Here is a 26,659-nt window from a genome sequence, read left to right on the forward strand (position 1 = left end):
GGGGTCACTTACAACGAAGCAGAGATTCCAATTTCAAGACCTGTTGCTACATTCTGACCTGTAAAATAAAAACAAAAACAAACAAACAAACAAAAACCTGTCACATCATCAAGGTGTTCCACAGCAGGAAAACTGTTCTCCCACCCCTTGCTCCCTGCTGCAAATCTCTGCAATGTGAATCTATATCATCACAATTGTTATTCCCATATTCCAGGCAGCCAATAACAAAACAAGCTAGTCTAAGCCATCTGGGTCTTAGGAGAACATTCTCCTTACCAGGTGACCAGATTTGCTCCTTTTGATTTCCTTCTTTTCCCCTAGGAGAGTTAGGACTAGAGACTCGACTTCCTCTCAAATGCAGTTCCCTGACTGCCTGGAGAGATTCAGGGGGGAATTTACCTATTAGGGATTTCTGTGGATTACCTTAACCCAACCCACCCTCCTAGCCTCCCATATTTTATACCCAGATAGGGCCCTGAGGATCCTTTATCATGAGAAAGGAATGACTTCCAGCTGTGAGATATTTTTTCTCTCACCTGGAAGTTCCCCTTTTACAGGTCCTGGCCCCTCATTCTCCCATCCAACTGTTGCTTTTCCTCATTTGGATTGTCATAAAGAGGCACCAATGGCCAAGCCAGGTGATAGGCTCCCTGTAACTTGTCCCTAACCTCAGCTTCGTATTGAGCTGCATTCCGTACCTCTTATCCCTTGCCCATTCCCCAGGCACTTTCAGTTCCATCCAGTTGAATTCATAAATGTGTTTTGAGCATAGATTACTAGCCTACAGAGGAGAGTTCACAAAGATGTATCAGGCAGTGCTGTTCTCAAGATGTTGACAGCTAACTAGTGTCTTTAGAAGAGGACAGCAGAGAAATAGTTATAAGACAAGGTAAAATATAAACCACAGGAATGTGTAGGAGCTGAAGAAGCGTTCCACTGAGGAGAGGCAGTATATCATATTAATTCCAAGTATGGGATTTGGAGTCAGACCAGGGTTTGAATCTTGGCTCTACTACTTATTAGATACAGAATGTTGGCATTAGGAATAACATAAAATAATAAAATAAATACAATCCAAAAGGATTATTTTGAGATATGTGATATGCGTAAGACAGTACACGGCCTGTATAGTAAATAGGCAATAGTGTATGCTAATCATAGCAAATATTTGATTCTTTCTAAAAGTTTAACTGTTAAGAAAAGAAGAAAATTTGGGTGAGAATTAGAGGTGGGACGTGAAGTCTAGATAACCTATTTACAGACTGAGAAGGAATCTGAGGAAGGGGAGAGCTTGAGGATTTGTGGAAGAGGGGAAAACTGATGGTGCCATTGAGTGGAGGAGATGCAGAGTTAAACCATAAATTGTGGGAGGACTTTAGCTTTCTGTGGCAGGGCAGAACTGGAAAGCGGAACGTGCACGTGGCAGAGCAAATGGTTAAATTAAGAAAAAAAAAATCACTACACCAAAGATTAAATTAATTTAAAAAACAAACATTCAAAAAAGAAACGGATTGAGAGTCAGAATTTTAATGGAGAATTGCGGGAAATGATGTAGATAAAGGAACATTTTCTTAAAGCACATTTTTTTCCCCAACTCCTTAATAAGCTTAAACCAGAGGCCGGAGCCCAGCGGCAAGCGCGGCGACCCGGTCGCCGGGAGGGTCCAGCCGCGGTCCAGTCCGGGTCCTGCCTACGCCCACACCGCCAGGAAGAGGCGGGGCCAGAAGCTCCCGCGGAACCCGAGCGCCGCGGTTGCGGCGCAGGCCGGGCAGGTTTCCCGGAAGGACTACGGGTCCTTGTTTTTAGCGCCTCGGCGTGGGGGTAGCGTCTGGGAGCCTCTGCTCTTCCGTTTCTCTGTCTCGGTTCCTGGAACTGCACATCAGAACCCCGCAGACATGTCGGGGTTCAGCCCGGAGCTCATCGACTATCTGGAAGGGAAGATCTCCTTTGAGGAGTTCGAAAGGCGGAGAGAAGAGAGAAAAACCCGTGAGAAGAAAGTGAGGACATAATGGGCCAGGATGCTCCCCACTGTCTTGTCGCCTTAAAACACTTAAGAGAGATGTGGGGGACCCAGTAACCCCATTCGCTGTGATGGGGCGGGCCGGGTACTTCCAGCAGTTTCTTCCCCGTATTACCGAAACTCGGGTTCTCACCTCGTCCCTGTTCTAAGCTCCTCTTCAAAACATTTCACCCACCAAAAAGCTTTTGTCTCGGTGGTAACCACTTATCTTTTTTTCTGTTGGCAAATAGTGCATTTTTTATTTGAGGGTAGCATAACGCTGGTAGATTAAATGGGGGGCGTGGGGAGTAGAGTTTGGAGTCAGTATCTGTTTCTAGTCCTAGCTTTGCCGCTGTCTTCTTGCGCAACTCACCTCTCTTCTTTAGGCCTCAGTGTCTCTGTTTCTAGACGGAGTGATTTGAGCTTCCATTTTTGAGGAGTCTCCCAATGGTGTAATATTCCACAGAAAAGAGTGAATTTTCTTGTCTGATAACAAAATCTCTGGTACATTTTTTTTTATACTTATGAGGAAATACATGAACTTTCCATGTCTTCTCACTTGAAGTCCGAGGGAAAATAAAAGTAATTACACCTTTTGAGATTAGCTGTTGGATTCCTTGCTAAATCATGCAACTAATAGCACCCCGTCTCTTTTCATTTAAGAAGCAAGGATACAATGCGTAGATTAATGAAAAAATCAAGGTTTTAAAAATTATTTTTTACAAACGACTGATTCAGCCTGAAGGATGAGACCTAAGTACTATGAAATGCGTTGGCAGTATTCAAATTTAGATTCCACATAGTATGTATGTGTTCAGAGCTCAAGTCATAGAAATAGAGAATGAGGCAGATGCTGTATTCTCAACTGGGGAGCGCTAAATGTGCACTTGTTTTTGGAATCATTAATTAATTTTCAATCACAGAGTCTTCAGGAAAAAGGCAAGTCATCAGCTGAAGAAAATCCAAATGACTCTGCAGTTCCATCATCATCAGGAATTGACTCTACCAAATCTCAGGACAAAGATGTCAATGAAGGTATGTTAAGATCACTACCTTAAATGCACTAAATGTTAAGGGTACCTAATAGTTTAGTGAAAGCGTTATTTTTTTTTTTCCTGCAGTGGTATTCTGTCATTGATACCTGGCTTATTAGGAGCATAGTACTTGGTGTGTAAGAGGTGCTCAATAAATATTTGTTGAATTATTGATTATGATGATGGTTAGTTTAGTGGGTTATGTTTGTGGAGAAGTGTTTCAAATCAACATCAGCATTTGTTTGGGAGCCTTTTAGAGTCATTTTTCTTTAAATTGACCCTCTCACTTGACTACTAATTCTTCTAGACTATACTCCCCCAAATTGTAATGAATTATACTTCTATACAAAGTGGCTTCCAAACCACTTTTTTAATTATGGGAGATAAGATAGAAATGTCAGAGTGGAAGGCCAGTTGGCTCCATATGGGACCTCACACACACAAGAGGTATCTTGATATGTTGCCTCATTCCAGGATCCCGTCCTCAGCTCTGCATGACCGGATATTATATTTGGTTGCTGTACCCAGACTAATTAAACTCATGAGAGCCTAAGTGATGAATTATTATGCAAATTTATTAATTTCTGGTGATTGATACATCTTTTTAGTGACCAGAATACTGATGATAGTTCATGGTATCCATTTACCCATGTCAAGTAACCTGGGATACTGAACTATCAGTTAGAATTTAGCTTTTGGTGTAAGGTCTGATTGAGAACTTAATTAAACTTTCTAGTCCTAGTGGGTAGAAATAGAGGCTGGTTCTTTTCCCTCCAAATAAGTAAGACTTTACACAGAGAAAACACTAGTAGGGTGGACAGAAAACGAACAGGCTTTGTTCCTGCTTCCTTGGACCAAGTTGGGAGGAAAGGGTAAAGAGGAGAGAAAATTGGGGTTATAGTTTCTTACCTTGCCAGGCAAGTGCGGTGAAAAATGGGGCTGAAATTGTTCTAAAACCTGTGAGTCCTTCCTTATCTGCTCAGAGGAGGAGCTGCTCTTCCATCATCACATCTTTGAGGTGCAACTGTAGTACCAGACACCATGGGGTGCCTGCCAGTTTTCTTACCTAAAGCTGCCCCTGAGAGGTGGCCATTAGGCCCTCCCTAAAAAAAGGTGGTTAGTTGAATCCCATTCTAGCTCCCCATGAGCAGTCAGGCATACTAGCCTCAGCTCAAATAATCCCATCAGTCCTTTTAAGATATTAAACTCCCAATTTCCCAGGAAGGTATTGTCCCAGAACTTTACCAAGACCTTTGGTAACTGTGAACATGTATTCAGAGCAGAGGAAGGGGTCAGTTTTGAACAGGTAAAGTCTGCTAATTGGAATATATGGCCACTGGAGTCATTGTCTTTTTCCTCCTATACATTGGTGAATTCCACTGCAAAATTCTTACTCTTGAGCACCAGGCAAATAGGGACTTCTTTTAATTTCATTTTCAGTTAATTGTTGCTGATATAAAAATTGCAGTTAATTTTTGTATATTGACTTTGTATCCAGGAACCTTGCTAATTCATGAATTCTGACAGTTTTTGTGCAAAGATTCTTTTGGATATTCTATGTATATAATCATGTCATCTGTGAATGACAGTTTTATTTCTTCCTTAATCTTTGTGTCTTTTATTTCTCTTCCCTTATTACATTAGCTAGGACCTCCAGGACATCCAGTAAAATATTGAAAGGAGCGGTGATAGTAGGCATACTTGTCTCATTCCTGATGACTTTGAATAATTAACCGTTAACTGTTTGTGGAAAATTTTCTGTAGGTACTGTTTATCAAACTGAAGGTATTCCCTTCCATTTCTAGTTGACTTAAAGTTTTTATTAGGAATAGGTGTTGGATTTTATCAAATGCTTCTCTGGGGGAATTCCCTGGCGGTCCAGTGGTTAGGACCAGGCGCTTTCACGGCCAGGGCCCAGGTATGATCCCTGGCTGGGGAACTAAGATCCCACAAGCCATGCAGCATGGCCAAAAAAGAAAAAAAAAAAATGCCTCTCTGTATCAAGATGATCATATGACTTTTCTCTTTTTTTTTTTCTGTACTGTAATAAATTTTATTGATTTATTTTACACCTTTTTTTCATATTTATTTTGGGTGTTTAGAATTCTTGAAGATGATCATTATGACTTCATAATAATAATTACTATTTGTTGCTCAGAACGTGTGGGTTTTTTTCATTCTCTTCTTCCTTAAGTGTATAGACTATCTCATTTATCCAGCATCTTTGGGGTTTGAGGTATTTCACATAAGTGAATAAGCTTAAGGATTTTTGAATATATATATATTTAAAATTTTAACTGTTTTGTTGTAGCTTTTCTAAAATATGCTACTTGTCTCTGCTTTAACAGAAAATTGGCTTCTAAACTTAACTTTTCTTGATCATTCAAGATAATCATTATGAGGGCTTCCCTGGTGGCACAGTGGTTGGGAATCTGCCTGCCAACGCAGGGGACACGGGTTTGAGCCCTGGTCCGGGAAGATCCCACATGCTGTGGAGCAGCTAGGCCCGTGTGCCACAACTACTGAGCCTGCGCTCTAGAGCCCGCGTGCCACAACTACTGAGCCTGCGTGCCACTACTACTGAAGCCCGTGCACCTAGAGCCCATGCTCTGCAACAAGAGAAGCCACCACAATGAGAAGACCTCGCACCACAACGAAGAGTAGCCCCCATTCGATGCAACTAAAGAAAGCCTGCATGCAACAACGAAGACCCAATGCAGCCAAAAATAAATAAATAAATACATACATTTATTTAAAAAAAAAAAAAGAGATAATCATTATGAACTTAGAAAAATCATTTTACTGTAGTGATATCCTCAGATACAGATGAAATATGTCATGTTATTTTGTTCCTGAAATAATAATAGTATTTTAATTTTAATAATAGCATTTATTAAGCTCTTACTATATGCTGGGCATTTTTCTAAGTACATCTGTATAAAGACTCATCTCATCCTCAGAGTTACCCTATAAGGCAGACATTATTGACCCCTTTTACAAATGAGCAAACTGAGGTACAGAGAGCTTCAGTAAATTGCCCAAGGTAACACAGCTGGTGATAGATGGAGATGAAGTTTGAAACCAGACAGCTTGGCTTTAGAGACCTCACCTTAAACCACTGTGCTATACCCACTGGTTATGTACCACCTTAAACCACTGTTCTATACCTCCTAGTTATGTACCACCAGACTTGTTTAGTTCTTAGGTCTGTGTCCTACAATTCTTTTATTTTTTTTTTCCTCTCTGCTTTTAACAGTTACCGTGTGTGCTTCTGATTTCCCACTTAATTTTGCCTGTATGTCTCGATAAGGCCTAAAGGATGAGTCAGCAATTCCTACTGAGTAAAATACATGGCTTTGTGACAGCTTTCCTCTTTGGATTGTTTTTGGGAGTGTTCATTTGTCTGTGTTTTTCTTTCAAGTTTGGTGTTGCTGGGGTAGAAATGTATATTCCAGAAAATACTGTTTGTTTTTTCTTTCAACTAGTGAGTATGCTAAAGCTTTTTTTTTTTTTCTTTTTCAACCTCAATGTCTTTTTCTTTAGGAGAAACATCAGATGGAGTCAGTAAGTCAGTTCACAAGGTCTTTGCTTCCATGCTTGGAGAGAATGAAGATGAGGAGGAGGAGGAGGAAGAAGAGGACGAGGAGGAGGAGGAGACACCTGAGCAACCCACTGCAGGCGACGTGTTTGTGTTAGAGATGGTTCTCAATCGTGAAACCAAGAAAATGATGAAAGTAAATTTTCTTATTTTCGTATTTATAAATGGAATGTAAAAATGTGACATAGAAATTGAAAAAGAGTCTTTAAATTATACATATATTCTGAAAGAATTCAAACTGTAGGAAAGGAAATACTATGAGACAACTACTGTTATTGGTTTCTTATGTTTCATTTTAGAGATTTTTAAATGTAAAACTTTAATTATTGCATGTCTCAAAATGTACTGTAGTTTTGCTATTAAAAGTTCCATATTGTAACTTGATATTTTTTTAACCAAGTTCATTCTGAGTAGATAAATTTGAAAGGAGAATCTTCAGTAGATTGCATCATAAATCTCCTGACATATAAATCCATTTTACAGCATCCAGTTCCACATTTGTTCTAATTAGTAATTTAGTAATGCCTGACCAGTTTGATTTTTGCTCTCTTTAAATATTTTACTGTGATTTGAACTTGCTACTGTAGGAAAGTTTTGTTGGATTTGTTTTTTGTTTGAATCTAAATGTCATTTTTGTTCTGTACAGGAGAAAAGGCCTCGGAGTAAACTTCCCAGAGCTCTGAGAGGTCTCATGGGTGAAGCCAACATTCGCTTTGCTCGAGGAGAACGTGAAGAGGCGATATTAATGTGCATGGAAATCATAAGACAAGGTGTTTAATGTGGGGATTATTGACAACAGCAGTTTAATAGTCTGACTTTTTTTTTAAAATAAATGTATTTATTTTTGGCTTCATTGGGTCTTCGTTGCTGTGCGCGGGCTTTCTCTAGTTGCAGCGAGCGGGGGCTACTCTTCGTAGCAGTGTGCAGGCTTCTCATTGCGGTGGCTTCTCTTGTTGCAGAGCATGGGCTCTAGGGCGTGTGGACTTTAGTTGTGGCGCGTGGGCTTCAGTAGTTGTGGCGTGCGGGCTTAGTTGCTCCGCTTGAACCCGTGTCCCCTGCATTAGCAGGTGGATTCTTTTTTTTTTAGCAGGTGGTTTCTTAGCCACTGAACCACCAGGGAAGTCCTAATAGTCTGACTTTTAAAACAAATGGAGGAGCACCTCACTGTGCTATTTGGAAAATATATTCAGAAGCTTGGAGGTGATTGTGATAACAGTGATTTACCACTTTTCACATTGAATGGGAGTCATTGCCAAGAAAATAAAAATCGCAGAGTATGATTCAATGAAATATCATTAATATTTATTGAACTCTTACAGGCTTTTTTTAAGTTTGTGTGTTTTTGAATGTTTCATTTTAGGAGTTTTAGGCTTTTATAGTATTAGTCTTTTTAAAATATGGCAAACAAATTATTTTAAAACCACTTTTGAAGAGTATTCTTTTTTCTTCTGTTTTCCAAATCAGACAGTGTTAGATTATTTTAATCTACTTTTTGATAAAAGACACAGTATATACTTGTCATCTTTCCATTAAACTGCAAACCTCAGGAATATTGAAGGATATCTTCAGAAGTCACTTTTTGACTAATCACTTACATTTATTATTTTGCTCTCCTGATGTGTTGCCAAATGATGCCTTGCGTAGTGGCAGGGATAGTTGTACTAGAGTGAACTTTCAATTTATCTTTTCAATATTTTGGCATTTCCTTTCACTTAGTCTAGGGTCCTTTTAGAAATCTTGTAAAATTCCTGGATTATTCATTAGAGTAATTTGAGGTCACTGCTTTTCCTCTTTTACCCCATCAGAAATAAGATTAATCGAATTTTTTCCTTTAGGATATTTTGTTTGGTTCCTACTTTCAGTATTATCTGTTCCTTTATTTGTTTATAATTGTTTATTTTGACAATTACCTTTGATTTTAATCCCTTGTGATCTGAGAACCTCAATTCAAAAACATTATTTCAAAAATGTGGATTAACCTTTCACTTTGATAATCTGGATTTAGGTGCTACTTACGTATCTTCTGTCCATTAATCCCATACTCCTCGGTGTGGAAGCCGGATCATGAAGATTTAACCCCACTGATGTGGCTGATGCTCATTAGGATGAACTTGCTGAGTTAGTGAGCCCTGTTTAGCCTTAGCAAAGGGGGATTTTCATGAAGGGGGCATGGTAGAGAGTAGGGTTTTTCATGAAATTACACTTTGCTTACAGAAAAGAATATTTTAAAAATGTGAAAATATACTAAAGCAAATACAATCTACTGTTTATTCTTTTTTTTTAAATAAATTTATTTATTTTATTTATTTATTTTTGGCTGCATTGGGTCTTCGTTGCTGCGCGTGGGCTTTCTCTAGTTGCGGCAAGTGTTGCAGTGTGCAGGCTTCTCATTGTGGTGGCTTCTTTTGTTGCGGAGCACGGGCTCTAGGCGCGCGGGCTTCCGTAGTTGTGGCTCACGGGCTCAGTAGTTGTGGCTCGCGGGCTGTAGAGCGCAGGCTCAGTAGTTGTGGCGCACGGGCTTAGTTGCTCTGCAGCATGTGGGATCTTCCCGGACCAGGGCTCGAACCCGTATCCCCTGCATTGGCAGGTGGATTCTTAACCACTGCACCACCAGCGAATCCCCTCTACTGTTTATTCTAAATTCCATTAAGTGGTTTGTATAATTCTACTCAAGTTATTTTAAAAGTTTAAATATTAGAGAAAGGATCCATCGTGTGAAACATGGAATTGACATCAGCTCAAGCCTCTTCCCTCAACCAATGGAATTTGTTTTTTTTATATTCATTATAGCTCCTTTGGCTTATGAGCCATTTTCTACTCTTGCTATGATATATGAGGACCAAGGTGACATGGAGAAATCACTGCAGTTTGAGTTGATTGCTGCACATTTAAATCCCAGTGACACTGAAGAATGGGTTAGATTGGCAGAAATGTCCCTGGAACAAGACAATATTAAGCAGGCTATTTTTTGCTACACAAAAGGTAATAAAAATGTTTTTCTCGTTTTCTTTGATAAAATGTTATATAATAGGTTTTTTGATCTATGTACTTGCTCTTCTGGGGTGATGTTAGCTGAAGTATATTTATTCCTTATATTCTGTTATACCAGAGGTAAGTATTTGGGCTCCCTGTATTTTCATGTTTATCAGCGACTTTCTTTATATTGTGAGCTAATACTGCACAAAAGTTGGTAGAAGAATAGGACCTTCAGTTTCCCACCAAGATCAGTGTTGGTTCTAAGCTGTTCCTTGAGGGTTAATATTAGACTTCAGTGACCAAATGGAGATTAATATGGAGATTTCAGGTTCTATTTGGTCTTAGATCAAGCCTAGTGTAGAGTTCCTGTGAAGGTAGATTTATTCCAGAATAACCCACTTGGTTGTATTGGAGAATTAGTTTAGAGTGTTTAATAGATTTTCTGAAAAGAAGGTGGGTCACACCCAGGTACCATGAACCCCTTTTTATGATGAATCTATTATTTGTATTCCTTTTTTTCTTTTTAGCACTTAAATATGAACCTACTAATGTCCGTTATCTGTGGGAGCGATCAAGCCTTTATGAACAGATGGGAGATCACAAAATGGCAATGGATGGTTATAGGCGTATTTTAAACCTTTTATCTCCGTCTGATGGAGAACGATTTATGCAGTTGGCTAGAGATATGGCAAAGTAAGTTCAAAGTGAAATATATATAAATGCTCATTAATCATCTTATTTTAGAAATCGAAGCATGTATTTGATGTGAATATACTTTTTACTGAGGTTCAGTGAAGTGTTTTGCTTCTTGTATTTTATATTTTGCTTAAATATAGAGGTTTTCTCCCCCAGTACTCTTCTGTTTCCAAGTCAACTGTGTGATTGTTTAGAAAAATTTGGATATATGATTATCTTTCACATGCTCAGAAGTTTAAAAATGGAGCATGTTCTGAAAGGATGACTAGGTTCCCAGGTTTTCATAATTTAGTTGAAGTTATGTACATTTGCAGTAATATTAAATTATTGCACATGTGCTATTGAAATGTTTGTGCTCTGAAATCTTCTGTAATCATTTTATCTTGAGTCTGTACTAGAATAACATTTTAAGATGAAAATTTTTCTATAGATTTGGCACATGCTACTGACTATGGTATATATTTTATTCTAAAATATGCCCAACTACATTCTCTTCTCTGATATGCTGTGCAGCAAAACAAAGCAGGGAACATTCTGGCTACATAATGCCTTGTGGTATGCTTTCTCTTCTAGGATGTCTACTGTTTCAACCTAGGATTAACCATGTTAATCTATGATCTGGGTATTTTAGGTTAACCCTATTAATTCCATGGCCATTGTCATGAAGATGCTTAGCTGTGAGATCACTCATTGTGCTCCCAAAGATGGGCTATGTAGGAATCCTGGAAGTGTTTTTAGGAAATTTGTTGAGGGGAGGCAACCCTTAATCGATCCCTGATGTATATGATGAACATTGAGGATCTTCCCAGGTTACTTTCTTTTAGTCAAATCTTTGGCTGTCATACTGGTTAGCCCAGTAGGCTTCTACTTTATGAGTTGTTAGATGGCCTATGAGAGTAAATTTGTTTTCCACTTGTATTTATAATCTTGTCAGGAAAGGGTGGTAATGAACAGTTCTGCCACTGCCATAGAAGTCTTTCCTACATGGAATTCTGTTACTATAACTTCTGATTGATTAGACTTTCTCTCAGTCCCTACTTTCCCTCCAGAAATAATTATTGAATATAAATTAGGTGTTAGGCACTGTACAGGGCACCAGGAGATTCAGTATTGAATGAGTTTTAAAATTTCCTGCTGTTGAGGAGCTTACATTCTAGTTGGGGGAGACAGGCAGTAAGCAAATAAACAACTAAATATGTAGTATGTCAGATGTTGGTAAGTGATATTAAGAAAAATGAAGCAGGGAAGGGAGATAAGTTGAGGAATAGGACTGAGTTATTTTAAATAGGGGGATTAGAGAAGGACTTAATTCTTTATGTTATGGTCATACTGACCTGAAAGTGAACTGAAGGAGATACGGGAATAGATATTAGGGAAGAGTATTATAGGCAAAGGAAATGGCAAGTGCAAAGGTATGCTCAGGGAACAATATGGAAGCTGAGGGTTTAGGGGGAGCGCAGGAAGGGGTAATGTTAGAGAGGTATCAGGAAAAGATCCCTCGGCCCTTGTGGGTCATTATAAGGTCTCTGACTTTTAATCTGAATGAGTTTGGAAGCCATTGGAAGTTTTTGAGTAGAAGAGTGACTTGATCTGACTTAAATTTTAAATGCATCAATTTTGGCTGCTCTTTTGAGAATAGATTGAGTAATGGTAAGGATAGAGCAGGGGGAACAGTTAGGAAATTATTGTAGTAATTCATGGAAGGGATAATGTAGCTTGGACCAGGGTAAAAGCCGTAGGAGATGGTGAGAAATAACCAGATTCTGGATGTATTTTGGAGGCTGAGCTCTAAGGATTTTCTGATATATTGGATATGAGGGAAGGTGTGTGTGTGTGTGTGTGTGTGTGAGAGAGAGAGAGAGATGGGGGGAGGGGACAGGAGGAGGGGAAACAGAGAAAGAAAGAGTTCTGAGAACTAAACCCTGAGGCACTACAGTGTTTAGAAGTCAGGAAGATGAGGAGAAAACAACAGGGAGACTGTAGGAAATGGACAGTGAAGTTGGAAGAAACTAGGAGAACATGATATTCTAGAATTTTTTACTGAAGAAAGCACTTCAAGGAGGAGGGATGACCATCTGTATGAAATACTACAGGTAGATCACATAAAATGAGGACTAAGTATGAACATTGGAGATGGGTTGGGGGGAGTCTGGGGGATAGACAACTCTTTGGAGAAATTTATAAGGGGAGCAGAAGAATGGGGAGGTAATTGGAATGGATTGTAGGGATAACAGATAATTTTTAAGTTGGTAAAAATTACAGTATATTTGTATTCAGGTGGGAATGATCTACAACCAAGGGACATATTGAAGATTCATGAGAGAAGGGACAATTTCTTGATTGATATCCTTGAATAGATTGGAGGGAATGGGATCTAGTTGAGGGTTGGGCTTATGATAAAAGGAGAAGGCAGAAGATATGGCCATGGGTATGGGTAAGTAGGTAGATGTGTTGGGAGTATGTGGGATGTCTGATTTGATTCTCTTTGTAAAATAAGAAGTGAGGTCATCAGCTGAGAGTGAGGATGGGAGAATTGTGGGTTTGTAGAGGAGAAGATGTGAAATAGCTGTCTGGGTCCTTGAGGTCTTGCTACCCCACAGACCGGAAGCATTTGTATTACCTGAGAGCCTGTCACAAATGTAGAATCTCAACCCTGCCCCAGCACTACTGGATCAGAATATGCCTTTTTATAAGATTCCCAGTTGACTTGTGTGCACATTCAAGTTTGAGAAGTACTGGACTGGTAACTGTAGTAAGATTCCTGACCAGCACCATGGGCCCACTTGAGGTTTGTGGTCATTAATTTAGAGTTTAGTGAGCATGGGCAGCTGGACAGCTGGTGATGAAGGCATATTTGGGTTAACCAGGGTTGGAGTTTTTATCAGATGATTTTGATAAAGGGAGAGAAGGGCAGGAGAATTGAGATGTGCAATGGAGTAATTATAATGATGGATCACAGAGAAGGAGGAAACTGAGGACAGGAAGGGTGCAGAGACAGTGAAAAAGTGGTAGGATCAAAGCTTTGTAGATCCCATTGAGGTAGAAAAGTTGTTGGTATTGCATTACAGAGCAAGTGAGCTAGAATGATATGAAGTAGCTTTGGGAGACTGAGATGTGTAATGTTATGACATTACACATTTTTCTCTGGATCAGCTCTGATTATGATTTTAAAGAAGAGTTTTTTTCCTCCTCCCAAACTTTAAGAAGATGAAAATCATAGTTAATAGTTAGAGGGTCTGTGTAAGAAAATGAATTTTATAATCTGAATTAAATAAGCACTCATCCATTTTGCCATTAATATTTTAGGAGTTACTATGAAGCCAATGATGTTATTTCAGCTATTAACATAATTGAAGAAGCTTTCTCAAAGCACCAGGGCCTAGTCTCCATGGAAGATGTTAACATTGCAGCTGAACTATACATTTCTAATAAACAATATGACAGAGCTTTGGAGGTAGGAACACTTACGTGTTTCTCTGTTAGGTTTTGAACATGTTTCTGTGTTCTAGAAATTCTTACAAATTGACAATTCCCCATTTTAGTTATATATATTAAATTACTTATATTTTAAATTATATATTTAAAGTCTGTATGGACACATTTAGATTTTATAATAATCCCGTATGAAATATAAAATGTAATTACCATATAATAAAAGCTATTGCCGTTATCACAGGTGCTAGATATGTGTGTCCTTCAGGGTAGCAGGACTCAGCAGCCAGACTAATTGCTATGATACATTTCTTAATCTGTTGGGAAAATTAGATTGGTTTGATATAGAGAAATTATGTATTTTCAGTTAAGCATTAGTTAATATATAAAAATGTTAATGTATCACAGTGGTTCCTTATTTTAAAGAGACATACTGTTGCTTTTTATAGCCTATTTATATTTTATAAGGATTATTTGAATTAACTACAAATCTTTGCATTGTGAAAAGGTTTTTCATACATACCTATTGTATTATTTCCTTTTCTTCCCCCATTCTTTTAGGTAATTACAGATTTTTCTGGAATTGTGCTAGAAAAAAAAACTACAGAAGAAGGCGCTTCAGAAGAGAATAAAAGTTGTAGTTTCCTGTGCATAGGAGAGTGTGCGTAATCCTCTCTTGTTCATAATGTGGCATTTTGAAATCGATAGTTAGTGTTCTCATAACAAGTTTTCCCAAGGAGCATTTTTTCGTAACAGAGATTCCATATCTTTTTCTTGTGAGTGTTCACTCACAGGTAATCTTTTTTTTAAAAAAAAGTGTTTTCAGTCCCTTTTATTTCTCAATACATCCATTTGAACTTGGCATTTGTCATTGACCCAGGGTCTTGATAGTGCTATGTGAAAAAAGAATGAATTACCGAGCAACTTATCAAAAACCTTTAGAACTGAAGCAGTTTACTTTTCAAAAAGGGCTTAAAATGCTCTCTACTAATTTATTTCAAACTTAAGCATTGAAAAAATTTTACTTGAAACTTAAGCATTCACATAAAATGCTACTTCAGACTTAAGCACACTATTACTTTATCTCTTTCTCAGCCTCTTTGTAGTGAAGACTAAAAAGAGGCTTTTGGATTCAAGAAGAAAAAGAGGAAGTTCATGTATCCGTATTTGTCACTTTTGTTTTTTAGTTCTTTATAGTTTTGATAGAAGGTGTGGGAGTTTATGTAGGTTTTCAGTAAGTGGATAAGGTATTAGGAAAAGAATAGGAAGGATAATTGCTACCAAAGGACAGACCGAAAGAGGTGTAAGAACCTAGAACTAGAGTTGGCCAAACTTAGAATTGACTGTAGAATCATTTGCTTTGAGTGACGTAAATGAGATCTTGCATAGAAGGTACAGTTTGCTTCATTTGCCCCACTTTCTAAGATTACATAAAGGAACTTTTTGTCTGTCTGTCTAATCCACAGCTGGTGAGAATGTTTCCTGCACTATACCAGATGGTGTGCCAATAGATATCACAGTGAAGTTGATGGTCTGCCTTGTACATCTCAACATCCTTGAACCACTTAATGTAAGTAACATTAAGATTTGTACTTAAGATACTTTAGATCAAATCTACAATGTTTAGATAACAAGAAATTTTAAGTTGACCCTAGATTTCATATTAATAACCAGGAAGTCACAGTAAACATCAGATTATTTTGTGTGAATGTCTTTTAAAAGCTAAGTGTTTGGAAATGGGCTTATGATAATTTGTTTTTCTTTTAAAATGAGAATAATCCAGAGATCAGAATGTGAGATTGGGCCTTTTAGACAATTGGCAGTTTCTGACAGCTGTTCTCTTTTGCCGACTTTGGACTAAGTATTTCATTGAATTAAAAAATGTATTGGGCATCTACTTTGCAGACCTTAGGATAAAGTATTGAAAATAATATACAAATCCTTGTCCTCATGGATCTTTTGTTTTAGTGGGATTAGATAATAAATAAAATAAATACATAAAATATAGGATGTTAGTTGGTGATCAGTGCTCTGGAGAAAAATCAGAGAAGAATAGGGAATACTGGGGGTGGGAGGAGTTACAATTTTATTAAATTGGTCAAGAAAAGCCTCCCCCGAAAAGTGACATTTGAATGATGACGTGAAGGAAGTGATGAAGTAAGCCAGGCAGGTACCGGAGGGAACAGCTTTCCAGAAAATCAGCAGACACAGAGGCCCTGAGGCCTGGGCATTATTGACTTGCCAGAGGAAGAGCACAGCAGGTCAGTGTTGCCCTAGCTCCTGCAATGCCTGCCTTATAACAGGCCTTCGGAAGCAGTGGCTGAATGAGTGAATGACAGCAGTATGAATTCTTTTTAATAGAGACTCAGAAATGAATTTAAAAAGTGATTATTTAAAGCTGGTTTTATTAAGCCTTTCTCCTCTTAGATTTGCCTCAGATAACTTGTATATATGTTAAAAAGAGAAATATAAGTAGATGAGCGTATTTGTAATGACTGTTTGACTTCCGGCTGTTAACTGTTGGGGTCTAGCCTCTCTTGACAACACTCGTGGAACAGAATCCCGAAGACATGGGAGACCTCTATCTCGATGTTGCTGAAGCTTTTCTGGATGTTGGTGAATATAATTCTGCACTTCCCCTCCTTAGTGCGCTAGTCTGCTCTGAAAGATATAACCTCGCAGTGGTTTGGCTTCGGCATGCAGGTAATACTTTTTTGTAGGAAGGAGAAGTTTTAATCACATAAGCAGGCAAGAACTTATTTCCCTAAGATGGTAATAATTATTATAAAATGTTAATGTCTTAGTGAAAGTATTTCTGGTTTCAGGGCCGTTTTTTGAAAGTCAGTATTTTAAGTTGTCTTGGTTTACCGCTAAGTGATTTTCCCTCACTAATGCATTGGAGGAATGATTCACTTAATGGTACCAGAGTGGAGTAGAAAGACTAACATATCCCTGTTAAAAATACCTTAAATTGGGCTTCCCTGGTGGCGCAGTGGTTGAGAGTCTGCCTGCCAATGCAGGGGACACGGGTTCGAGCCCTGGTCTGGGAAGATCCCACATGCCGCGGAGCAATTAGGCCCGTGAGCCACAGCTACTGAGCCTGCGCGTCTGGAGCCTGTGCTCCGCAAGAAGAGAGGCCGCGACAGTGAGAGGCCCGCGCACCGCAATGAAGAGTGGCCCCCGCTTGCCACAACTAGAGGAAGCCCTCGCACAGAAACAAAGACCCAACACAGCCAAAAATAAATAAATAAATAAATAATAATAATTAAAAAAAAAAAAATACCTTAAATACCTGTCTTTTACCTGTCTTAACCACAGGCTCTGGTTTCTAGTAATAGATTGTCAGACTTGGGATGCAATCTGATTTTTGAAGAGCTTTTAAGGATTTATATTTAATGTTATTTTGAGGAAAAAGTTAATATATTTTCAATGTTCTTTGAGCTGAAAATATGCTCAAGATTGGATTTTTTTTGTTTGTTTTGTTTTTTTTGTTTTGTTTTGTTTTGTTTATTTTTTTATTTATTTTATTTATGGCTATGTTGGGTCTTCGTTTCTGTCCGAGGGCTTTCTCTAGTTGTGGCAAGCGGGGGCCACTCTTCATCACGGTGCGCGGGCCTCTCACTATCGCGGCCTCTCTTGTAGCGGAGCACAGGCTCCAGACACGCAGGCTCAGTAATTGTGGCTCACGGGCCCAGCCACTCCATGGCATGTGGGATCTTCCCAGACCAGGGCTCGAACCCGTGTCCCCTGCATTGGCAGGCAGATTCTCAACCACTGTGCCACCAGGGAAGCCCAAGATTGGATTTTATATGTCATTTTATTTCACTGCATCTAAATCCACAGTAATCTGAAATAAATCATTTAGAGTAGGAAAAGCAGCTTGGGAAAAACAACTGAATCTCTTACAGAAATGTATGAAAACCAAAAATATTCTCATAGGATTTCCTATTGAATCAACATAAGAGATGTATTAAAGTTTGAATAGTCTTTGTTTCCAATATTGCATGATGGCAGAAAGTTTTAATATTTTCTTAAAATATTACATAGTGGCAGAAAATCCTCTATAACTAGAGTAGCATTGATTGATATTCTGGGATATTTTGACACATATCACAGATATGAAATAGCAAAGAGAGCACTTAATGATTAAGATATCACGTTACTATTTGGATGAGTGAACATGAATACAAATGTAATACCATCATAAAAAGTTACATTATTTGTGGGTTTTGAATTTTAAAGACATGAGCCGGGAATTGAAGTTTTTATTGCCTTCCATAAGGCTGTGGTATTTAAACTGCTCCTGTTACTAACAGTAGACATTTTAAAATCCTCTTTAGTTATGATCATGATACTGATAAATGCTTTTTCCATGTTGAGCCTGTGTAGCTTGAGATGAGTGGAAGGTAAAACCTCAGAATCATCTAAAAATCATAAAGAAATTTGGAACAGTAGATAAGAAAGATCATTAGAGGAATTTAATGCTTGTAGCAAAATAACAAAATATCTTTTAAAGTGAGAAGTGAAAATTTATGAGAAATACCATCACAATGATCCATCCACATTTAGTAGTCTTCCTTTATTACCAAAGTTTAACCTAAAGATAGTGATAAGGAGATATTTGAGAAATCTGAGATTTGAGAAAACAGTTGGAGGCAAAACACCATCTTAGGACATCATTGCAGTGAAAAGGAAAGAGGTGAAAGGGCTTTGATTAGTGAGTGCTGTGGCTATTAGGGTGGAAAGAAGAAATTCTTACCAGGAATTCATCTTCAAGTTCAAATGATAGGACTTAATGATTGATTGGCATAAAGTGTGAGGAATAAGGCCCAGTAGCCTCACTTCTAAGAACTTATCCTGAGGAAATAATTGAGTGAGGTGAGGGGAGGTGGTTTATATTGGAGATCACAAAACTCAGGAGCCTGGCAGGTAACAAAAGTGAATAGAGTAGGTAAGTGAGAGGCCCAGGGCAGGGTGAGAACTGGAGACGCCCGTCTAAAGGGTGCTGCTGTCTCTCAGCATGGCTGATGCACCAGGTGGGAATGAAGGGACTCGCTGTTGCCAAATCCAGATTTTTCAAAAGAATCCAGTAACTTGGATTTCATAAAACATCCTAGCTTTTAAGAATGTAGACAATTCACTGTCTTTAACAGCACTGTGGCCTAACAAGGCATATCTGTAGGTTAAACTGGTCTGCCAATTTGTGAACTCTGGCTTATATACATGAAGATATTTACTGTGGCGTTATTTATTAGAGTAAAAATTTGGGAATAACCTAAATGTCAAATAATATGGTTAAGTAAATAAGCAATTTAATTGAATATTATAATCAGTCAGAATGCCAATGAAGGCATGGGAAAATGTTGAAAGCATAATAGTAAGTGAATAAAGCAGAATACCAAATTGTGTGTGTGTGTGTGTGTGTGTATATATATATATATAAATATATAAAAATATATACTGATTACATCATTGTAGCATAGATAGAGATTAGAAGGGACAATTGTTTTAAAGTACTGGAAATATGCATATATTTCTTTCTTGTTATAATTTTTTTGTATTGCTATAATTTCTTTTAAAATGGAGAAATAATTTTGGCCCACTTACAAATCTGTAGTTCATATTAATGCTTTATTTTAACATCATTTTAGAATGCTTAAAGGCCTTAGGCTATATGGAGCGTGCTGCCGAAAGCTATGGCAAAGTGGTTGATCTGGCCCCCCTCCATTTGGATGCAAGAATTTCACTTTCCACCCTTCAGCAGCAGCTGGGCCGTCCTGAGAAAGCTCTGGAAGCTCTGGAACCCATGTATGATCCAGATACTTTAGCACAAGATGCAAACGCAGCACAGCAGGTAGGCCATGTAACATAGAAGTTTTTCTTGGTGGATTATGTTTTAGAACTTTCTCCTCAGTTAATGATGTCCCTACGGCTTATATCCAAGTTTTATTTTAGTGTATTAAATTCAGTGTTTTTGAAAAAGTGATTTTGAGTCTTAAGTTACAGAAACTTAACATTGTAATTGTTAATGTTATAATTTATAGTTTCTAAAACATTGGATTTTAATTATTGTGAGAGATCATAAAGCAAATGTTCTTAAGGTTTGGTTTCTAAGACAAAACTTTTCTATGCAAACAAAACAATTTACAGCAAAGGAATCTTGTCACACTTATTATCCTGTGCTTATTTACTTAGGAACTGAAGTTGCTGCTTCAACGTTCTACTCTATTGTTCTCACAAGGCAAAATGTATGGTTATGTGGATACCTTGCTTACCATGTTAGCCATGCTTTTAAGGGTAGGTAATGATCTTTCTTTATATTAGCCTTGTTGACTTCTTAAATGTTTAGAATTTGGTTTAAACATAGATTATAGCCATTTTGTAACTCTCTTTTACTCTGTTAAACTCAAACTTTTTAAAGTGAAAGTCAGATAAAAGAAGACTTAGAGATTAATGGTATATAATTGAAAGTTCTACATGAAAGTGTAAACTTTACTATAGATTGTACAATAAAATCTTTGCTAGTACATATTTAGAAAAATGAGAACCATCATGGTATCAGTTATTGGCTCTGTAGACACTGCTATGTGCCAAAATTGTTCATTTTGCAAAAATGTTTTCCGATTATGACATCCTTTCTGAGTCTGGCTTTTTTACAGGGAGGTGGCTGTGTGTGTGTGTGTGTGTGTGTGTGTGTGTTATAAACTTAGTATGAATTGCTTTCTTTTTCCTTACTAAGGTGAGTAGTGTGACCCAGATTCCTCTGTTAAGGAAAAAATAAGTCTATTCATTCTCTTCTAGGCGTTTATATACACAATGACTGGTCTTTTTTTTTGCCTTACTAAAGAAGCTTTCAGGCACACCTGTGACACTTGTTTCCCATAGATTTTCTCTAAAAAATTATGTGACTAAAAAATCTCAATTATCATCTTTAATTCAGGTAGCAATGAATAGAGCCCAAGTCTGTTTGATATCTAGTTCCAAATCTGGAGAGAGGCATCTCTACCTTATTAAAGTGTCAAGAGACAAAATATCAGACAACAGTGACCAAGAGTCAGCAAATTGTGATGCAAAAGGTAATTACTTTCATTTGCTTTATTGCACAAAACTTGGCTGAGTTGGAAAGAAAACTCATGAAGTAATACTTGACAGTAATCTAATTGAAAATATATCCTCTTTGAATAAAATGATATTTTCTAATCTAGATCCCTCAGGTAAAATAAACTCTTTTGGTGTTTTTAAAAAAGAAAGAAAGGCTATACATAAATACTTCAGTTTAAAAAAATTAAAAGGCAGGCATCTGCTTAGATCCTTCTGTGAAAAAACTAAATCTTTTAATTTTGCCTTTTTAAGAGGAAAATATACCCTATTTAAAGAAATTTGTGATGATTAGATGATAATACAGATTGCTTTATTTGTCTAGTCACTTCAATTACATATATTCCATTCTCTGTTAAACTTATTTTTGACAAATGTAGCAATGGTCATAAAAAGTCTGAAAATAAGTTGCTTTGGCCCAATCTCAAGTCATGTGACTTTGCAAGCCATCTATTTTTAGCTGAAAAATGATCAAGTATGTTGGGTGAGGTTATTACTCAGAGAACTTTGGAAGAGACCTAGGCTATAAACTAGAGATATCAATCTGGCAGAAAATTTTTTCATTGTTAATCAGGTCCACAGATACTAATTAAACCATTGTTACTGACATGGCAGTGTGCAATGGACAGGGTTTTGGAATCCAGAAGAGCTGAATCTCTGTTAAGCACACTCTAAGGACATAAGCAAGATGTCGCGGGGGAAGAGAGTCAGAGGATAGGACTGTGGGCTCAACTGCTCACAATCTAGTCTCAGAGCCCTGCCATCTCTCTAGTTTATTGATTCTGGGCTTATCCCAGTGGCTTCTGCCTCTGCACACATTATTTTGGACTATGTTTCCTTAACATATTTTTCTCTGTATCTGATCCTGGCTGTTTTCTCTTTCAGTATTTCCTCATCTCAGGTCCATTGTTGGTTTTTCTTAAGCTCATAAGGTTTTTGTTTTGTCAGTTAGTTTCATCATGGTGGGGATCACATTACACCAGTGCATCATGGTAGGATTATCTAGGGCTCTTTATGCTACATGCATCTTTTTACTGATTTTTTTCACGCAACATTTTCTCATGTTCTATTCTCTTTGTAGCTGTTATATTTAAGGAGTGTGTAATATTCCATTGGATAGCAGTTCCATAATTTAATCATTCCCATATTATTTTTTGATTATATGGTTGCTTTTGATAATTTTCTTTTCTAAATAATACCATAGTGAGCATCCTCATGCCTATAGATTTATCCATATTTCTCACTAGTTGTTTAGGATAGATTCCCAGGAAGAGAATTACTGGATCAAAGACAGTAAAAAATTTTTATGGCTTTTGGTATTTTTCAAGGACTATAAAGGGAAGTTTCTTACAGACAAATAAGGAAGAGAAGATTTGTTAAGTATGAATTTGAAGTCCTTTGCTTAGCAAATATTTGAATGCCTTGTAGGTGCAGAATCCCATATCTGACCTCAATCATGGATAGCACACTCGCCCTATAGGAGCATATATTCTAGCTAGCACTGAGAAACACAAATGAAGTAGCTGGACTTTACAATCAGAAATGAGAATTAACCTAGGACTGCAGGTTGTTAGGCAGGCAGAGCAGAGGGGGGTCATGTTGAGGGAGTGGAAACAAGCAGCTCCCTCCTTCTCATCATTGTCAGAAGAATGTTGGCAAGAATTCAGTCCCATAGGGCCATGGTTATTAAACTTAACCGTAAAATTGATCATGTGAATTTTCTTTCTAATACTCCTATTTCTGGAAGTGCAGTGTCCTAACTGATTTTCATTGGTCTCATTTTAGCAATATTTGCTGTACTCACAAGTGTTTTGACAAAAGATGACTGGTGGAACCTTCTTTTGAAGGCCATATACTCCTTATGTGACCTATCCCGATTTCAGGAGGCTGAGTTACTTGTGGATTCTTCACTGGAATATTACTCATTTTATGAGGACAGGCCAAAACGCAAAGAGCTAGAATACTTTGGTCTCTCTGCTGCAATTCTGGACAAAAATTTCAGAAAGGCATATAACTATATCAGGTGATTTTCCAATAACTTATTTTAATTAGATTCTTTGATGGAGCATGTATATTTACTTTGACGTAGTTTCTCATGGCCAAGATTTAATAAGCTGTTTTATTTTAACTCTCTTGTCACTTACAGATTAATTTGTTCATTGGTGATTCTCAGAAGCAGTATATGAGAGCATGCACTCCCATTTACTTAACCTCTTGTGCCTCAGTCTCCCCATTTATTGTGATAAAACAGGCATCATAATATTACCACCTTATAGGATTACTGTGAGAGTTAAGTGAGTTGTCATATGTAACACCTTTTAACAATGTCTGATACACATTATTATTACACAGTGTTCATTGTTCTGCAGCTATGAGAGTGGGCTGGGAGAGAAAAGGTGAAACTTAAACCTCTTGATTCTGTTTCGTGGTTTAAAAGTTTTGCTGAAAAGCAGAAACAAGATGTAGAAGCACTACATCCCCCTTGGTGGGGGCGGTGCATTTCAGTGTTCGTGGGACAGCACTGAAAGGTTTCAATCTTAAAAATCAGGAAGATTTTTCTTTTTACATTATTTTTTACTCTCACCCTCTTTCTGCAATTTTAGGATAATGGTAATGGAAAATGTCAATAAACCCCAGCTCTGGAACATTTTCAATCAAGTTACCATGCATTCCCAAGATGTACGACATCACCGCTTTTGTCTCCGTTTAATGCTGAAAAACCCAGATAATCATGCCCTGTGTGTCTTGAATGGACACAACGCATTCGTATCTGGTAGTTTTAAGCATGCACTTGGTGAGTGTCCTGGCATATGACTTTGTCTCCTTCCCTGTGCCTTGGTTTCTTTATCTCTGAAATGGAGATAATAATTGGACCTACCTTGTAGATTATTGTGGAAATTAAATGAGTTAATATAAAGTACTTAAAATAATGCCTGGCACATACAGTAAGTGGCTATAAGTGTTCTCAGTAATTATAATAATTAATATTTATTTTTCTCATGATGCTTTGGTTTCAAAAGGTTAAAGTAAGTCTTTAAAGTAGGACTTTTTTTTTTTTTGAATGGTTTTTAAAATTTATTTATTTATTTATTTTGGCTGCGTTGGGTCTTCGTTGCTGCATGTGGGCTTTCTCTAGTTGCAGCAAATGGGGGCTACTCTTCGTTGTGGTGCATGGGCTTCTCATTGCAGTGGCTTCTCTTTGTTGTGGAGCACAGGCTTCGGTAGTTGTGGCTCACAGGCTGTAGAGCACAGGCTCAGTAGTTGTGGCACACGGGCTTAGTTGCTCTGCGGCACGTGGGATCTTCCCGGACCAGGACTCAAACCTGTGTCCCCTGCATTGGCAGGTGGATTCTGAACCACTGCGCCACCAGGGAAGTCCGAAAGTAGGACTTTAAAGCTCAACAACTCTCCCTGCTGAGGCTTGTTCGTTCTCAAAATAATTTTAATTAATTATGGATGCTTTGCTACCTGATTTTAATTTGCTATAGTAACAAAGAGGGAGTTAAGATTTGCTGATGGTTCATTCCTTTAGGACTGCGGTCCCAAACCTTTTTGGCACCAGGGACCAGTTTCATAGAAGACAGTTTTTCCACGGACCAGGGGTGGGGTGGGGTGGAGGGGAGGGGGGTGGGAATGGGGATGGTTTTGGGATGATTCCAGCGCAAATCACCATAATGCAGAATCAGTGGGAACCCTGAGCTTGTTTTTGCTTGCCACTCACTGAGTTACAGAGTTTTGATATGAGTCTGCATCAGTTGATTTATTATGGTCTCTGTGTAGTCAGACCTCTCTGCTAATGATAATCTGTATTTGCAGCCGCTCCCCAGCGCTAGCATCACTGCATCAGCTCCACCTCAGATCATCAGGCATTAGATTCTCATAAGGAGCGTGCAACCTAGACCCCTCGCATGCACAGTTCACAGTAGGGTTCGCGCTCCTATGAGAATCTAATGCTGCCACTGATTTGACAGGAGACGGAGCTCAGGCAGCAATGGGAGCGATGGGGAGTGGCTGTAAATACAGATGAAGCTTCACTTGCTCGCCTGCCGCTCACCTCCTGCTGTGTGGCCCAGGTCGTAACAGGCCATGAACGGGTTGGGGATGCCTGCTTTAGAAGACAAGTCTTTTTTTTTTGCCTTTATTTATTTATTTACTTACTTATTTACATATATATATATCTCTTCTTTTTCAATTTTTTTTTCCCATCTAGGTTATTACAGAATTTTTTTTAATATGTCTTTGTTTTATTTATTTATTTTTATTTTTTATTTTTTTGACTGCATTTGGTCTTAGTTGCGGCACACAGGCTCTTCGTTGTGGTGTGCGGGCTTCTCTCTAGTTGTGGTGCATGGGCTCCAGGGCATGTGGGCTCTGTAGTTTGTGGCATGCAGGCTCTCTCCGTTGAGGTGTGCGAACTCAGTGGTTGTGGCGCGTGGGCTTATTTGCCCCACAGCATGTGTGGGATCTTAGTTTCCTGACCAGGGATCGAACCCACATTCCCTGCATTGGAAGGCGGATTCTTTACCACTGGACCACCAGGGAAGTCTCCTATTACAAAATATTGAGTAGAGTTCCCTGTGCTATGCAGTAGGTCCATGTTGGGTATCTATTTCAAATATAGTAGTGTGTATATGTCAATCCCAGAGTCTCAATTTCTGCTTTGGTAACCATAAGTTTGTTTTCAAAGTCTGTGAGTCTGTTTCTGTTTTGTAAATACGTTCATTTGTATCTTTTTTTTTTTTTAGATTCCACATATAAGCAATATCACATGATATTTGTCTTTCTTTGTCTGACTTACTTAGTATGATAATCTCTAGGTCCATCCATGTTGCTGCAAATGGCATTATTTCATTCTTTTTAAAGGCTGAGTAATATTCCACTGATATGTACCACATCTTTATCCATTCATCTGTCAATGGACATTCAGGTTGCTTCCATGTCTTGGCTATTGTAAACAGCACTGCAATGAACACTGGGGTGCATGTATCCTTTCGAACCATGGTTTTCTCCAGATATGTGCCCAGGAGTGGGATTGCTGGATCATATGGTAGTTCTATTTTTAGTTTTTTAAGGAATCTCCATATTGTTCTACATAGTGGCTGCACCAATTTACATTCCCACCAACAGTGCAGGAGGGTTCCCTTTTCTCCACACCCTCTTCAGCATTTATTGTTTGTAGACTTTTTTGATGATGGCCATTCTGACTGGTGGGAGACAAGTCTTTATATTAAGATTTATTTACATAGCTCTTACTAATTCTAATTAAACTCAGGGAAAATTTAATCATTTATAGGAAATTTCTGTAATAAGGAATCAGGAGCAAACAAGTAGAAAAATACCTAACCAAAAGTTTAGGTGAGACATGTATCTCCTGCTGCCTGAAAGCTAGTGTTGCCAAGTTCACTTCTGAATATACTGTGATTTTGGCTGTTTAATACTTTCATGTTTCTTTGTGTATGGCTGCTGTTTTTATAGTTGTTCAGCCAGTAATCTTGAACATCAGACACTGAAACTTTCCTTCATTGTGTATGCTTTTTTGGAATTGTTCGCTTAATATTAAGAAAATATAAAATAGAGATTTTATTTTATTTTCCTATATTTAGAAACTTTTACACTACACAAAAATAGGAAGTCCAAATGGCAGGCTACCATCTGTGCCGCTAAAGAGATTTTACAGTGCTGTTCCTTCTGGAACAGAAGTTTTCTTATCTCTATGATAAATTAGAGATCATACCTTTATAAGAAAAATTTACTTAAATTCCTCTATCTCATACAGTTAGGCATTTGATATGAGACAATTATATATATAGAATACATGGAATTCAC

General features: G+C 38.0%; 1 protein-coding gene across 2 annotated transcripts in view; it reads left to right on the forward strand.

The window, feature by feature from the left end:
- The first annotated feature begins 1,601 nt into the window (after positions 1 to 1,601).
- GTF3C3 (general transcription factor IIIC subunit 3) overlaps positions 1,602 to 26,659 on the forward strand; it is a 30,857-nt gene continuing 5,799 nt past the window's right edge. The window contains exons 1-15 of one of the 2 annotated variants that reach the window (XM_082397335.1): positions 1,602 to 1,997; positions 2,923 to 3,034; positions 6,577 to 6,767; positions 7,278 to 7,401; positions 9,422 to 9,613; positions 10,135 to 10,300; positions 13,610 to 13,757; positions 14,297 to 14,396; positions 15,202 to 15,305; positions 16,267 to 16,438; positions 19,387 to 19,589; positions 19,931 to 20,032; positions 20,676 to 20,811; positions 22,619 to 22,856; positions 23,437 to 23,627. In XM_082397335.1, coding sequence (XP_082253461.1) covers positions 1,896 to 1,997; positions 2,923 to 3,034; positions 6,577 to 6,767; positions 7,278 to 7,401; positions 9,422 to 9,613; positions 10,135 to 10,300; positions 13,610 to 13,757; positions 14,297 to 14,396; positions 15,202 to 15,305; positions 16,267 to 16,438; positions 19,387 to 19,589; positions 19,931 to 20,032; positions 20,676 to 20,811; positions 22,619 to 22,856; positions 23,437 to 23,627 — 2,281 coding nt within the window. In that variant the 5' untranslated portion in view covers positions 1,602 to 1,895. The remainder of the gene's footprint in view (positions 1,998 to 2,922; positions 3,035 to 6,576; positions 6,768 to 7,277; positions 7,402 to 9,421; positions 9,614 to 10,134; positions 10,301 to 13,609; positions 13,758 to 14,296; positions 14,397 to 15,201; positions 15,306 to 16,266; positions 16,439 to 19,386; positions 19,590 to 19,930; positions 20,033 to 20,675; positions 20,812 to 22,618; positions 22,857 to 23,436; positions 23,628 to 26,659) is intronic. The other variant, XM_082397334.1, reaches the window with a different exon arrangement.

The sequence above is a fragment of the Balaenoptera borealis genome, assembly GCF_965194805.1.
Source record: "Balaenoptera borealis genome assembly, chromosome: 6".
Classification (NCBI taxonomy): Eukaryota; Metazoa; Chordata; class Mammalia; order Artiodactyla; family Balaenopteridae; genus Balaenoptera; species Balaenoptera borealis.